This window comes from Antrostomus carolinensis, unplaced genomic scaffold (genome assembly GCF_000700745.2).
Source record: "Antrostomus carolinensis isolate BGI_N321 unplaced genomic scaffold, ASM70074v2 scaffold9896, whole genome shotgun sequence".
In the NCBI taxonomy this organism is placed as follows: domain Eukaryota; kingdom Metazoa; phylum Chordata; class Aves; order Caprimulgiformes; family Caprimulgidae; genus Antrostomus; species Antrostomus carolinensis.
The window spans coordinates 8,110-22,930 of record NW_010322564.1 but is presented as its reverse complement, the minus strand read 5'-3'; the positions used below and the strand labels follow the sequence as shown (position 1 = coordinate 22,930).

Below are 14,821 nucleotides of genomic sequence, written 5' to 3'. Positions count from 1 at the left end.
TACCTGAAGGGGCTACAAGAAAGCTGGGGAGGGACTTTTTACAAAGTCAGGTAGTGATAGAACAAGGGGAAATGGCTTTAAACTGGAAGAGGGGAGGTTTAGATGAGACATTAGGAAGAAATTCTTTCCTGTGAGGGTGGTCAGACACTGGAACAAGTTGCCCAGAGAAGCTGTGGCTGCCCCCTCCCTGGAAGTGTTTAAGGCCAGGCTGGATGAGGCTTTGAGCAACCTGGTCTAGTGGAAGGTGTCCCTGCTGATGGCAGGGGGGTTGGAACTAGATGATCTTTAAGGTCCCTTCCAACCCAAACCATTCTATGATTCTATGTAAATCCTTGTAGTGCTTGAAACTATTTCCAGTAGTTTGCAGATTTTTCCAGCACAGTGCAGCAACTGCTCACAGAAAGAGAAGAATTCTGCCCTTTAGAAATGGACTCTAATACTCAACTGCTCCATGTAACACTTATCCATACTTAATATTTATATCTGTTCATCACTGGAAGATACAATGGCTAATTCAAAGATAGTGAGACCTATTATTCACAACTGATGCCTCTTTACTAAACACGTATTAAAAGTAATCTTTTCTGAAGATGACAAGAGCTGTCAGAAAGGCTACGTCAGTCTTAAAAAATAAAAAAGTGATTTTCCATCTTTCAGTTGTTTAAGAGAAGTTAGTGCTTGTGGATGTTCTAGGACTGCAGAGGTGCTCAGTACCAAACCACGACAACTGCTGACAGTGTCAGGTGCTGGTTCATTCTGCACTAGGTGAACCTCTACAAGATTTTTGTGGTATCTGCTGTCCAGGACAAACGTATAAAGATAGTCTATATAGAAAGTTAATCACATAGCTCTTGCATGTGCCATCAGAGTTACCCTACCTCCATTCCCAATAGCTTTGAGTTGTCATTAATTTCACTTAGAAATCTTTCATCAGGACAGAGTTAGGGAAATTCCTCACTTGCTGGGGATTTTGGGATCTTTGGTAGCCTTATTCTTGATGGGAGGTCTCAGATTAATGTGCATGGGTTATTATGTGCATGTCTGGAAATCCCCCTCACTGAGTCTCACGTGAATGTCTCAGAAGTGCGGAGTTCACAGAAGTATCTTACTGTCCTCACAAAGATGCAGATAACATGGCCCTGAGTAACAATTCTTTGCACTCTGGCAGGGACTGATTAAAGGATGGCAACTAATATCTGTGAACATGCCATTTCTACTGTGTCTTCTTCACTCTGGAGTTGAAAAGCAACAAATCCTTGCAGACACCCACCTCAAAATACAGACTGCTGTGATTCTGGGTCCTAATACTGAAATGTCTCCTGTACTGTAAATTTTTACCACTCAAACATGGATGAAGCAGAAATTAAAAATAGACTGGCTTGAATACAAAGAAGTAGAGAGGAAAGAGAATAACAGTCTGCCCCTGGGAAGGGACAGACTTAACTCGTACTGGAAAGGAGGAAAACGTGCACAGAAATGGACAGGCTATGGAGGACAAGACAAACTCTCTCCTTCAAAATATGCAATTGCATTCAAGATCTAATTTCCTGAACATTCATTTACATTAGCAAAGAGTGCTAAATCTCCTGGGAAATCCAGCCTCTCACACTCCTTCCATGTCTGATCCATACAGGTCTGAAGAGCCTATCTCCATCACATGCTGCAGGCACTAAGGACTTGGGTTGTAGAGTCTGCTTGTCACCCTTCTCCCTTTCCTGAATGATACCCCTGACACAGCTTGTTTCTGTTTATCCAGTAACACCTGAGAGTCAAGATATATGCAATTTGAAGAATGATGGACATTCTGCAAACAAAAAGGTAAAGTTCTTACCTCAAAGAATTTACAGTCTAGATCAACAAATAATGTAGACATACATTGATGTCTCATCAGTATAGATGACAAAGCAAGAGAATGAAATAGCACTGAAATTTCTTTGTCCACCACATCCTGCTTACAATGACTGCCTCCTAATTACTGCTTCTTTGCTATTCTTTTCCACTGCTCATTCCTTATATATGTTTCCTGATGTTATTGTCAAATATAGTGTGGAAATAACTAACAGTTTAGAGATATTTTTCTTAGATACACAGAAGCTTTCTATAATGCATACAGAACTAGAGTATACAGAGATTAATGCATACACATTTTTTCAGATTCTTACATTCTGAAAGTTTTATTCTTATATTAAAAAACAATTTTTCCTTTAAAATAGTCATGGCTTATGGATGTTAAGTAAACAGTACTGTAAAAAAACTCATCTTTTGACTAGCTTGCATCCTATGGGGCTTTTTTGAATTTAATGATTCCTGTGAGTTGACACTGCAATTTATATGGGTTTATTTTACCACTCTGTATTAATTTATCAATACAGCCCATAAAGGAAATCTAATCTAAATAACAATCTAACTAAAAAAAAAAAATCATTTAATCTGATTGCCTCTTCAGGAATCAAATTATTTTTAATTATTTGTATAATGTTTTCCACTCTACTTCTGATGACTTTCTGTTGCTCATACTGTCTGATTCAATTAGAATTACCTGAAATGGGTAATGGATATTAAATATATGATGTACCGCACATCTCCCGAACAGGGTTGTGCTGTATTTCTGCAAGAATCTCCTTTTTTGCTTAACTGACACAGTACCTATTTAAAGGAAGTACCATTAACGTGGCATTTTGGTGCAGAGGCGCTACAGGCTGCTCGTGTTCATGGACTTGCCTTCCCCTGTAACATACTGTTTTGTAAATGAACAATACAGCCATAATAGACATATTTTGGTGATCAGGGCACTACTACTCTGATAACAATTCACTAGGATTGTACCAGGTTTAATAGGTTAAAAATAAAGACTTTAGTTAGAATTTAATTTCTTTTTAATCAGAAAAATAATTAACATTTTAACAAAAATATTTTTTCAAGCTTAAAAGATTTTGTGTGGCAACAAATGAGTGCAGGGTATCCACAGGCTTAGTTAGGGGTTTCTGGGAACATTGTCTTTGGAAATGGTCTAGTTTCAAGTATTATTTTCAAATGGTACTACAAAGTTAGAATTATTTTTAAAAATACATTTAAGTATGACTCATCCATTGTAATCCTTCTAAGAGCCCTGAAAAAATGGCTATCAGTGCAAAATGCACGCTAACAGCTATTGTAGCATTAATTCAGAGTTTAAGTCTATGAAAGTACACATAAATAGATTTTTGGTAATTTCTCTATCAACAGATGTATCTTTGTAAGTTTTAGATTCTATGGTTCGGTACAGTTGTTGCACTAAAAATAACCTTGAATTTTATCCTAGTGGCAGAAAATAATTTGTATTGTAGTAGGTAGTAGCCATTTCAGTTTCTTATAAAACTGTCTCTCTAGTCACCTCTAATATGAATGAAGAATCTGAATTAAGCTGAGGGAGTCTATTATAAACTGTGTGTTTTAACTTTACATTAGACTTTTGACAAGAAGTATTAACAGTCTCCTGTTAAATACTTAAAAGTTGAATAAGGTATGTAATTAAGCTTATTCTTCTTTAAAACATCAGAGCAAGATTTCCTTTGGGGTTTTTTAACCATCTTTCTCCCCTATTTTATACAGAATACCGAAAAACTGCTGTTACTCTCCAAAGTATGAATTGGTAAAAACCCTGTGTAATAGCAAACAAAATTAATAAAAACCAAGAGAGGATGGTGATTTTTTAAAATTATCCAAAACATTTAGAAAATAAAAGACTTTTCCAGATGATTATTTAAATTCACTCATGGGATTAAGGGATGTACACCAACTCCTACCTTCCCAGTAACAGATTTTTAGATACAAGTCCAAGGTAACATTTCTAAAAGTGGATTAAAATATAAGAAGTACTTCTATAGGAATGCTTTGGTATGTGTTCTTTTCATATAAAGTATTTTAGTAAGTATGTGATCATAGATTGGACTGAAAAATAGGCTTGAAGATTTTAATGAATCTTCATTTAGCAAATATAATCCATGGAACTATTTAAAAGCTTTAAAACTAATATGCATATAAATAAATATACCTTAAAGAACTCTTTCTTTTCAACTTGTTCATTGCCATCTGTATCCAACATTTTAAAGGCAATCTGAAATCCAGTCTGGGGTTCTGCAACAAATTGTGAAAGAACTTTATTGTAAACACACATACACACATACACACTACTACTTAAATATTTAATGCAAAAGGAATATTGCCTATGGTTCAGTTCTCCATTGTTACGCATGTACATGTTATTTCCAGTAAACCATATGTACGTCCTCCAATATAAGCAAACTTTTAAAAAGCCTTTTTAGTACCATTTCAAGGGATAATTAATGCAATGGCAAAGCAAGAAATGCCAGCAGTGCCCAAGTACAGCCATAAATGCCCACCCGATCCCAATGACTGTGAAAACGTTGTACGTTTTATTGTCCCAGTCTTAGATTTTCTCTGTAGATGTCTCCATAATCCCATGTCACTTCTGAAGTCTAGCTATGCCTTGTTTATTAGAGCTCCTTTTCAGGTGAGAAGACTGGAAAGTGCCTTGAGAAACCAGTAATTATTCCCAAACTGAGTGAAAGAGCTAGTGTACTCCTCAGGTACTTCTTGCACACATTACTGTATGCCAGTATTTGTCCTCTTCCCTAGTGCTCCCCAGCAAACAGACTGACCTTGTAACTGCGGCCAGCTCTCTCGGCTCCTGCTCCCGCTGTGTTAGCCCCAGGCCTTTTTCTTCCCTTCTCCTCCCTCCCTAAACAATGTACTCAAATGTTACTGAGAAGTAATAAACCACTCTCTCTGGCCTTTTTGGACAAAAGCATGTTTTGTACGACTCCTACCATTTTCAGGAATTTTATACAATTTTACCCTGCATTTCCTTCACCGAGTCGATGCTTCTTTTCAACACAAAAAATGTAATGAGTTCTGAGTCTTGCAGGCGCTATAAAAACACAGTGTGTTTTGAGCTCCTTCCCACAATTTCCTGGTCTTACTTTGCTTACAGGAGGTGGCCTTGCTCATTAGCAAGCCCACACAGGAGAAGCATGCTGCTGAAATGTAGTTACAGTTCACTGCAGAAGCAAGCACTTATCCCAGTAATTTCTGGAGCAGGTGAATTAATTCCACAACCCAGTCAAATCAGGCATTAAAATGAAAGCCACGGACTTATCGTCTCTGCAATACATTCATGCTTCCAAGAACAATGTTGGACTCACGAGGGCAGTGAAGCAATATCTCTAAAAAACCTCTAATGCCTTCAGAGTTTTTCTTCTGGAAATATATTCTTCCAGCTCCCTCCTGTAAAGTTTTAAGTCTTGCCTTTTTTTTTTTTTTAAGAGAATCTTTCTGCAAAGGGAACAAGTTAAAGAAATACCCTGTTCCTTCTAACTGATAACAAGATGGTTAAAGAAAGTACTATTTTTACATTTTAGAAATAATTACATCTTCAGCAGCCAGCTAATGTCTGTGGAGCAACCTTGTGATGCAGGGATATTTTATAAATAACATTGCAATCTGCAAAGCAGAGCCCTTCCCCAGCAACTGGGTTGCAATACTGGCTTCCTTTCCATGCAAATGCCACACGCTAAATTTGTGTTACTAGTACAAAAGCAAAAAGAGCCTATCTTATAACATATTTAGAGAATAAAAGTAATTGATGTATTTAATAGTAATTCATACCATCTGTGTTGCAATTTTCAGATAAGAGAGCTGTTACTGAAAATATAGGACCTAAAGCTGCTTATACTGTTCAGAGATGACATACTTATCTGATATGAGGTAACTCCGAAGGTATGTGTTCGTAAAATAAGCATAGTTCAAAGACTACCTCAGATATATTTGTATTTAATTAGAATCAGGCAGAATTCCAAAATCTGAACAGAGGAGCTTCGTCTTAGTTGGGAATGCAGGTTAGACTTAGGTGCATCCCCTACAACCATTCCTACATTGACCAAGCTGTCAAGCTGTGAGACTGGCTAATTGAAACAAAGCTTTGAGTCAAGGTGACTATTTCAGTTCCCGGGCTCCTTCACCTGAAGCTCCATTAACCAATTGCTGGAAATGAAATTCAGTACAGCACTGGAAGAAAAAAAGATAACGATGATACAAGGCACACAGAAAAGAGGAAAGGGATCACAGGGGACAAAATCGAGTCTTTGTCTGCCACAAAACTATATTTTCAATTTCAGTGTTGTTACAGATGGTGCTTTTGTATGACAGGCAGCATGGTCTGCTCAGCAGTTTCCTAGAACTGGGACACTGTAAACCCGACGACTCTTTTCCCGTTTCTCTTGCCCTGTTGGTGACTTAGAAGAAGTCATTTAAATATTAATGGCTGCTTTAAGAAATTTCACATTAATTCTCACTAGTGAGAGGGCCAGCTTGTGTAACTGGGGGCTGACTGACATGGGATACTTGCTAGGCAAAGACAGTGGCACTAACACTTGTTGACGTTTGCTTTCAAACTGATTGGTATGATAACCGTCTGTGTAACCAAAGCAGTGACACTAGCACTGCAGTTTTATTCTGCATTAAAAGCTGCCTTTGTTTCTGCAGTTCAACACATTCCTATATAAACTTTGTGAAAAATAATGTTACTTGATTGTCTGGAGAAGTGGAACAACTTGCTCTGATACTGCTTCAATTTTCTAATTGTTTCAGCCAATAAATCATCATGAATTTATTTTCAGCTGCCACTGATTTTTAAAGAAACAGAATCTTTGGCATCTATTTCTGCCAAATCTATTTTAATTAAGGTATTCTTTTGAAGTTATAATGTAATTGTGCTTTACTTAAAAAAAATCCCTCTTCTTTGAGTTGCAACAAATATTTTTAAATCAACTTTCTAACTGGGCTAGACTTATTTCTGATTTTAAAAAGCATTTGAACACACAGTATAACTCATGTTCAAGTTGTGTGTAGCACTGGACAGCCACTACTGGTGAAACAGTACATTTGTATGGTAAGTAGGTTACATTAGTTTACATATACTATGTAATATTGTGTACTAGTTGAAGTTCCTAGTAGAAACCAATGCAGTTCTGCTGAGAAACGGCGTAATTTGTAAAAGGCCTGTCTAAACTGTGCGAGAGGTGTGTACTGACAGTCATTGTCTGTGAAGACTGGACTCTGGAGACCAACATTACTTGTTCTTACTACACCATGACAGTGGATTTCTAGAGCAAGGAAAACTCATCAATTTGTTTAAGCCTCTGCCATGGACCTCACAGCCATGGAAGTGATGAGGCTCAAGTATCTACTGTCCGTTGGGGTAAGAACGACCGCTTCTTTCTCTCCTTTCCCCATTCACTGATACCACGAGATCCAGTATGCTTGGTTTTGTCCCTTGCTTAAAACGTTAGACCTGTGTAAGTCAGTCAAACAAAACTGCATATGGACTACTACATGGACATGCATGCAGACTACTTCACTAGTGGTCTATCGATAGGTCTCTCTGTGTAACACTCATTGCACATCTTATCTCAAATCTCAGTATTTTCCAGCATCACCCACACTTCATCAGAACAGCACGGGGAGGTGGCAAGCATGGCACAGAGTAAGTATGGATGAGGCAACACAGAAAATCCAAGATCACTTCCACGCACAAACAAAAAATGCCTGCTGTTTGCAGCTAAAGCAAATACTGAACAATTTTTTTTTTTTAAAAGTGTCTGATAGAGAAAAAGGAAGGAGGCAAAGGAGGGGACAGAAATACATGCAAAGTACTTGGAGGAAATAAACTCAACAGGAACAGAGGGAAAAAAAGGATTAAAAAGTCAAACAAAAAGACACTGCAGAAGTCTGCTGTTTATGTATATCATCCATTGCATATCTGAACACACGAATAATAGGCAACAACCTTTCAGACACCACAACAGCTTCTTACACCACTGCATGAGCTATAATGTTAATATCTTATTGTCCAAAACTACTAAGACTACTGGCCAGAAGACAAATTATCCACCTTGCCCCACTGTTGTTCTTCCCCTTATTATGTGGCCTTGTAACTGATATGTCCCCTCTCTCAAAGTCTCTTGAAAGACTTTACTGTTCCCAAGGTACAGGGATTATAATGATTTTTAAAGTATTGCTACAGACCAGTGATGATACTATGGAAGTAAGTTGCAATCAATTAAAGTTATATCAATTTATATTAATGCCTTATCACTCTATATGCAATAGTTCTTTACATTTTACTAAAATGTAGACATTTAGAAGTCAAAAAATATCAGAATTCATCCCTGGAAAGCTGTTAGTAGACGATGTATGCATCAACTCTGTTTTAAATATACAATACTTACTTGTAAGGATTGTCAGCAAAAATAGGTACTCTGCATAAGATATCAACCCTGAAATAAAAGAGTTAAAAAATTACTTACAAAAAACCCCCCAATTTATAGCAAGACTTGAAAGATCAAATCTTATAAATATAAAAAAATTAGTTTAGCATCATATGAAATAGGTTATGAAAGTAAGCCACATTATTATTTAATAAAGTTTTTACTCTGGTTTTAGTGCTCTGAAGGTAAAATTCCCTATCCAGAGACTCATCAATGTTCATGTCTAATCAAGAAAGTAAGGTTTATTTGGTATTAATAAAAGGCCTACACTAAATCTTTGGTTTCTCACTGAAAACATTCAATGTTTATATAAAAGGCAAATAAATTAAATGTGCTTTGTCACATTTAGTACCTGGGAGGAGAACTACTCTAACGTTACCCTGAAGGATCAAAGTCCTCCATCCTTTGGCAGGCTCGAGAAGGCGGGGAATAGCTTCCCTCTAATTCTCAAGGGGAACATGGCAACACGCAAAGCTGCCAAGCTGCTAGATTGTGCTGATAGTACTGCTGGGCTGTGTGCCAAGAGGAGGCTTCTTTTTTTTTTTAAAATAGGAACATGTCCTTTCTACAAGGTGAAAGTATTTTCCCCCCTTTTGAAGGAAAATTCCAGTGTTTTCCTTTGAAATACCGCCTTAAGTGAAAAGCCTGAACAAACATAAAGATGTGATAGCGTCAAAATAGAGCGTACGAGCTAAAGATAGAGAGTTCTTAATGAGAGTGGTTAAACAACAGAATCTGAACCATCTGCCCTGGAATAATGTTTGGAGAAAAAATGTAAAGGGCTTTTTTAGAAATCACTTTTCAAAATAACTGAGCTACTTTTAACTTGTGAGCTAAACATCATATAACGCTGAAGCTGCTTAAAATAATGAAGTTCAAACATGCCTATCTGTGCAAAGATAAACTATTTTTTATAATTTATATTTTCTTAATTGATAGATAAGGAATCCACTTAAGCTTCAGTGATAAACAATTAACTTCTGATGAAACACTATGCAGAGCCCACAGCATTTGTATTTGACCTCAGACACATGACACTAAATTTTAAGTACCAGAGTTTAGAAATATTGATTTGCTGAAAGCAAGAGTCTGAAAATCAGAGAACAAGTCTTAGCTAAAGATAGGTCTAATGCTGATCCTGTTGCCAACTCACTCTCATTCCGTATCACCATTTTCCTCTCCATCAAAATATGGCTATTCACCCTATTACCCAGCATGCAAATCAGCATAGTACTACAGCCATACAATACACTGTGGAAATAAAAAATACCTTCACCTCAAAGATTTAGTTTTGCTTACAAGTTTTAGGGTTACTGCTATTGCAAGAATGTTAATTATTATTATTTGCATTGCTGTAAAACTTGGAATCATGTTCCTAGATACTGTCCAAGATTTCTACAAATTCTACAAATCTCTACAAACAGAGAAATAACTCCTACCCCCCCTTTTTTTTTTTTTTTTAGCTTATATGCCTAAGTGTAAGATGATATTAAAAATTGATAGAAACAAGTAGGGGAGGAAAATAAATCAAGAAAATAGTGTGATGGGCAGTGATCAAGATTTCTGCTCCCTAATTTTGTTTTGTGTGTGTCACAGCAGAAAAATGTTTAAAGGAAGAATATAAAGAAAGACAAGGAGGTAACTTTTCAACTCCATATAGAAAACGCCTCCCAGTTGTGGACTGCAATGGCATCAACACAAAGATCTCAGCCTGAAAATTTAACCAGCAAGTGATGAAGGCCAGCATCACTGGCCAAGGAGAAATGGGAGTCTGCCTCTCAGCTGTCTGGAGATGGGCTGCACAGGAATAGTCTGGGGAAGGCCCAGAAGGTGAAGACAAGCAGTTTACTCTAGATAAAACAGAACAGGGAGAGCTCAGTGTTGCAACACAAAAGAAAAGACTACACATTCAAAGGAGTCATGCAAGAAAAACATCTTTATCAAAGCATTTGAAAGGGTGTTAACATGGTAGATTATGTTTCTTAAAGACAGAGAAAAAAAAAGTTGTCAGAGTTTTAGCTGTATGGGTGGACAGGGAAGATTGTATGTTATAAAATGTTGCAGAAAGAATCAGCAAAATTTATATGGAGATGGTAGGATGTAAAGAAAAGACCAATTTAAAGACAACACCCTGCTTATTGACTCAAGGAAGAAGCACGATGGCTCAATTCACTCGAATTGCAGAGGGCTGGAAAGAAAATCATAGAATCACAGAATCATAGAATGGTTTGGGTTGGAAGGGACCTTAAAGATCATCTAGTTCCAACCCCCCTGCCATGAGCAGGAACAAAAGCCTGCTCATGTTGGAACAAAAGCCTTGCAAGAAACAGTAGGGGCAAGACACAGACTCTGTTTTCATCATCTTATCATAATCTGATTGAAAATGAGTCAGTCTAGTGAAATAGGTAAAAAGGTAAATGGAATATTAAAAAAAGGTTAAAAAAATTCTTGATTGTTCCTTAAAATCTGTCTCAGTGCCTTAAAGCAAATCCACGGCCTGTCTGACATTTTCTGTCAGACTGATTATACTAAACTAATTTGAGGTTAGATTTTTTAACTTGTTGACTCATTGCCATAAAAATTCTTCTTTTAATTTTATTGTCCTTTTACTACCTGTTGTGAATGACCAATTTACTTCATCCATTTAGTAAATTAAATATTTTTCTAATTTTCTTTTTAATCATTACATAGTTACGCAAATTAAAAGATGCAACGCAAAAACTAAAAAAAAAAAAGAAAAAGAATCACATCCAACCAAAATTTAAAAGATAAAAGTTTCGCATACTGTTGAATGACTCAGCATACTTGCAGCCAAGTATTTGCAGTTAGCATTGGCAAAATACTGTCATTTTCTAACACTCAATGAATCCTCTCCTCTCCCTCCCTGAAAATCTCTACCCTCAAACTTTATAGCAAATGCTGACAGTACAATGTTGTTATTGCTGAATAAATCGTACATATACCCACAAAATATGACATGAATTTTAAAATTGCCCACTAGAAGGCAGAGTTCCCCAGCATTCTGTTTTACAAACTGGACTGATGACAGTTTTCCCTCTACTTGATATTTAAATAACAATTCGACGGTAGTTAAAATAATCTCAGCTAAACAGGTGTAGACTGATTATTCTGGTACTTGTAAAAGCAATATTTAATATATAAATATTTACAATTTTAAATGTAATAATAATAACACATCTTAAAGCAAAAGCATCAAAGTCACTAAAGAGGCATCATGACCAAAAACTGTAAAAACTCCATGTGTTGTGGAGACAGATGGATGACTGCACCGAAAGTTCCTGCATCATCTCCAACTCCTACCTGACCTTTGAAAGACAGAGTATACAGACTCACAGTCCTCAGCAAAGGGAGATCAACACCTTGTCCAGAATGCAAAAGATTCCAGGCTGAGTTTATCACCAAGCAGACTTTTTGCCAAGCAGTCAGCTGGGAGAGGTGCAATAAAAGGAGGCCAAGTCGATTTGCTACGTTTTCACTTTCTGTTAGCGGGTTCCCGGTTTCCCCAGGCAGAATGCTTTGGGGATTTGCAGTATCAACCACTAGAGAAGAAAGGCTCTAAAAAAGCAGGGATATAGAAATATCCAAGAATTAAAGACTGGGAATCCTTTAAACCCAATTCTTGGAAAGCACATGAAGATTAGTAATTTGAAAAAGCAGGGAATTACTATTCAATACAAAATTCAGCCTTCCACAGGATAAGAAACAATTGTTGAACTTGTTCAGAGATATTTCAGGGCTGCTGAGCTATGCTGGGGCATGCAGGAACAGACTGACAAGTAAGACACCCAGCTGAAGATCCCTCCACATCTGCACAAGGATGCAAGAAATGAACCGCACGCAGAATGAGCCATGAGGCCAAACGCTGCGGGCTGAGATTGAGGGCTGCTCTCTTGGCACAAGGTGCCAGCTGTGCCTGGGGAACTGCTGTGCATGGAGAGAGCGTGGCTCATGCCTGCCAAGGAACTGCAGCAATGCAAGGGCAGCTTTATTTTCTAGAACCTTCCACAGGATAAGGGATTCAGGCTGAACTCTATGATACAGAAAGTTTGTGAATAGATGCTGTCAGTCTTTCTCATTAGTCTGGGGATTTCAGTCATTTTAGCTGGTGAAATGGTTAATTACTCATCTATTTGGGTTCCTTGATCCTCTTGTTTGTTTTCTCCCTTCAATTAATTTATGTTAATGAGGTGTTTATTTGGTGTTCTTTAATTCCCTGTTGTTATACAAACAATATCCCAGCTTTCAGTTTTCTCTTTATGTAGCCCAATACAAGGTGGAAATGCTGGGTGAAAAGAAACCGAAGTACATTGGTGCTGTGAAGGGCCACAGAGCTCCTGAAGAGGGAGAAGTAAGTTCAACTGGTCTTGGAATCAGGGATGCTGCTTTATATAATTAGATATAAATTTTATTTTTATTCTTAGTTTCCATGCATTTAAGTTATATAGTGGAACACCTGCTTATTAAAAACAAGTCTTAAAAGAATTAATTTCTTTAGCCCCTTTCTCTTCTCCAAGTAGGCTTTCTAATTTCTTTCACGTCTCCTCCTGCAACTCAGAAGGCTTTCAATTCCCAGCCCTGCCTCTTTACTGTCTCCTGCATAACTGAAGAGACTTGCCAAGGAGGCAGCTACTGGCTAGACGGGGATGAAGTCAAATCCATGAAACCTTCTTTAAAAATACATTCAATTCGTACCGTATAATGAGATAAAAAGCAAGATGTATTTTTCAGTATTAAAAGTGCTCATTACCTTGATCACCAAGTCCTCTAAAAAAGGTCGGCCCTGGTTTGGCTTTGGCAACGCATAGCAGTGCAGCATCTACCTCCTTTAAAGACACAAATAAGAAAATATAAAGCCAGTTTTGAAAGAGCAGTCTATTCAGTTGAGTAACAGAAAGAATGCAAGTTCTTTTGAAGAAGGAAAGGAACATTTTGCTTACCTTTTTTGTCAGTTTCTTGGCTGAGGCTTTACCTATAATAAAAAAAAATCATCATCATTCAATAACAAACTGACTTTAAACTTTGATCAGGTTCTGTGGCATTTCTTCAGATTTTTATGGGAAAATGCTAAGTAATATGAAACAGAATATATTGCAGCAGGCAGTTTGTTTCTAATTCCCACAACGATCAAGAAAGGACAACATTTAAAAATAATATGAGCAGTCTGTTCAAATGTTTTTGCAACCTAGATGAAACCACAGACTGCTTTGGTATCTATGACTGACTTACTAGTGTGATTTTGCATACTGTGAGCTACAAATGTAGTACAGATTCCAAAGCAAGATTATACAGTGAGAAACAAATGTAGTATTTACAAAGAGATTTACTTGCACACATAACAACCCTTCAAGTGCAGGTAGAGTAAGCAAAAGCTAGGAAATACTTAAAAAGAGAAAAAAGAATGAAAATATTGATGTTTCTATTAAGCAGAAATAAATTTAACAACTCTGCCTCCTGAAACAGTATCAGATGAAACCATGAAAACTCCTAAGTCTTTATGAGTAGGTTCAAGTCTACACACTCGAATAGGGGAGCCACTGGCAGCTGTATAGATTGTATTCCTGTGTAAATCATGTGCTTGAGGAGCTGAGTATTATCAGTGGAATATTTCAGCTAGGTAGTCAGGGACCACAGGAATCCTGAGGTCATGGACTGGCCGGAGCAGTGCTCCAACCCTTCTCAGTCTATCTGCCCTATCACACCGGTCTGTCTCCTCAGTATTTCTCCTTTTACAGTTCTTAAAACCCTGTGTCCTTTGCTTTTACCACTTTCAGCCCATCACTCCCTTCCTTCATCATCAGTTCCTCTGGACTCCAGCCAGCCTTTCCCTCCTATTTATTCATGCTGTGTAAGCACAAACTGAGCGGCTTGCACTTGCTCTGAGGACTGGTGCCCCTGTGCGCAGCAGCCTGCTTTGCTCCATGCCCAGACTCCAGGGCTTACTCTGCTGCTTCATGGGCATCTTGCATCCAAAGGGTCACCAGCACAGCACTGCTGTTTGGGAACGGACATGATGGAAGCAGCCTGGTGGGCAGCTGTCAACAAACTTCCACCAAGCATTTTCATAGGCCCATAATTTAGCCAGAAAGAGCTGCATTGTCAGTAAAACAGCGAATTTCCATAACGCTGGCAAAAGACATGCCCTGCTGCAGGGGGTCTCCACTGGCAATTTTTGGCTTTGGACAAGGGAAGCTGCCGGAACATCTCAACCAGCAATAGTTCATTTTTTCCTACAGGCAAACCAGTGCCCTGGCCTCTGCTCCCTGAACTGGCAGTTACGGTTTTGCTGATAAATTCCTCTCCCCACCCTGCTCCCCCCAAATCAGCCTAAGGCAGACACCTGGCACATAACATTGCAACCCAAATGTTTAAGTTTGACAAAAGTTATAAGCAACTAAAATTAGGGTTTTAATACTGGAGTGTTGAGTGACCCCAGCAACAGGTGTTGCCAGCACCACCTGTTACTGGGGATGAAT

The 14,821-nt window shown here is 37.9% G+C and overlaps 1 protein-coding gene across 1 annotated transcript in view; it reads right to left on the bottom strand.

Moving 5' to 3' along the window:
* The window catches only part of MICU2 (mitochondrial calcium uptake 2), a 39,080-nt gene extending 24,773 nt beyond the window's left edge, over nt 1–14,307 (bottom strand). The window contains exons 1-5 of the mRNA XM_010170276.1: nt 14,289–14,307; nt 13,286–13,317; nt 13,096–13,171; nt 8,289–8,336; nt 4,034–4,116 (exon numbers count right to left, since the gene is read on the bottom strand). Coding sequence (XP_010168578.1) covers nt 4,034–4,116; nt 8,289–8,336; nt 13,096–13,171; nt 13,286–13,317; nt 14,289–14,307 — 258 coding nt within the window. The remainder of the gene's footprint in view (nt 1–4,033; nt 4,117–8,288; nt 8,337–13,095; nt 13,172–13,285; nt 13,318–14,288) is intronic.
* Between the last annotated feature and the right edge of the window lie 514 nt (nt 14,308–14,821).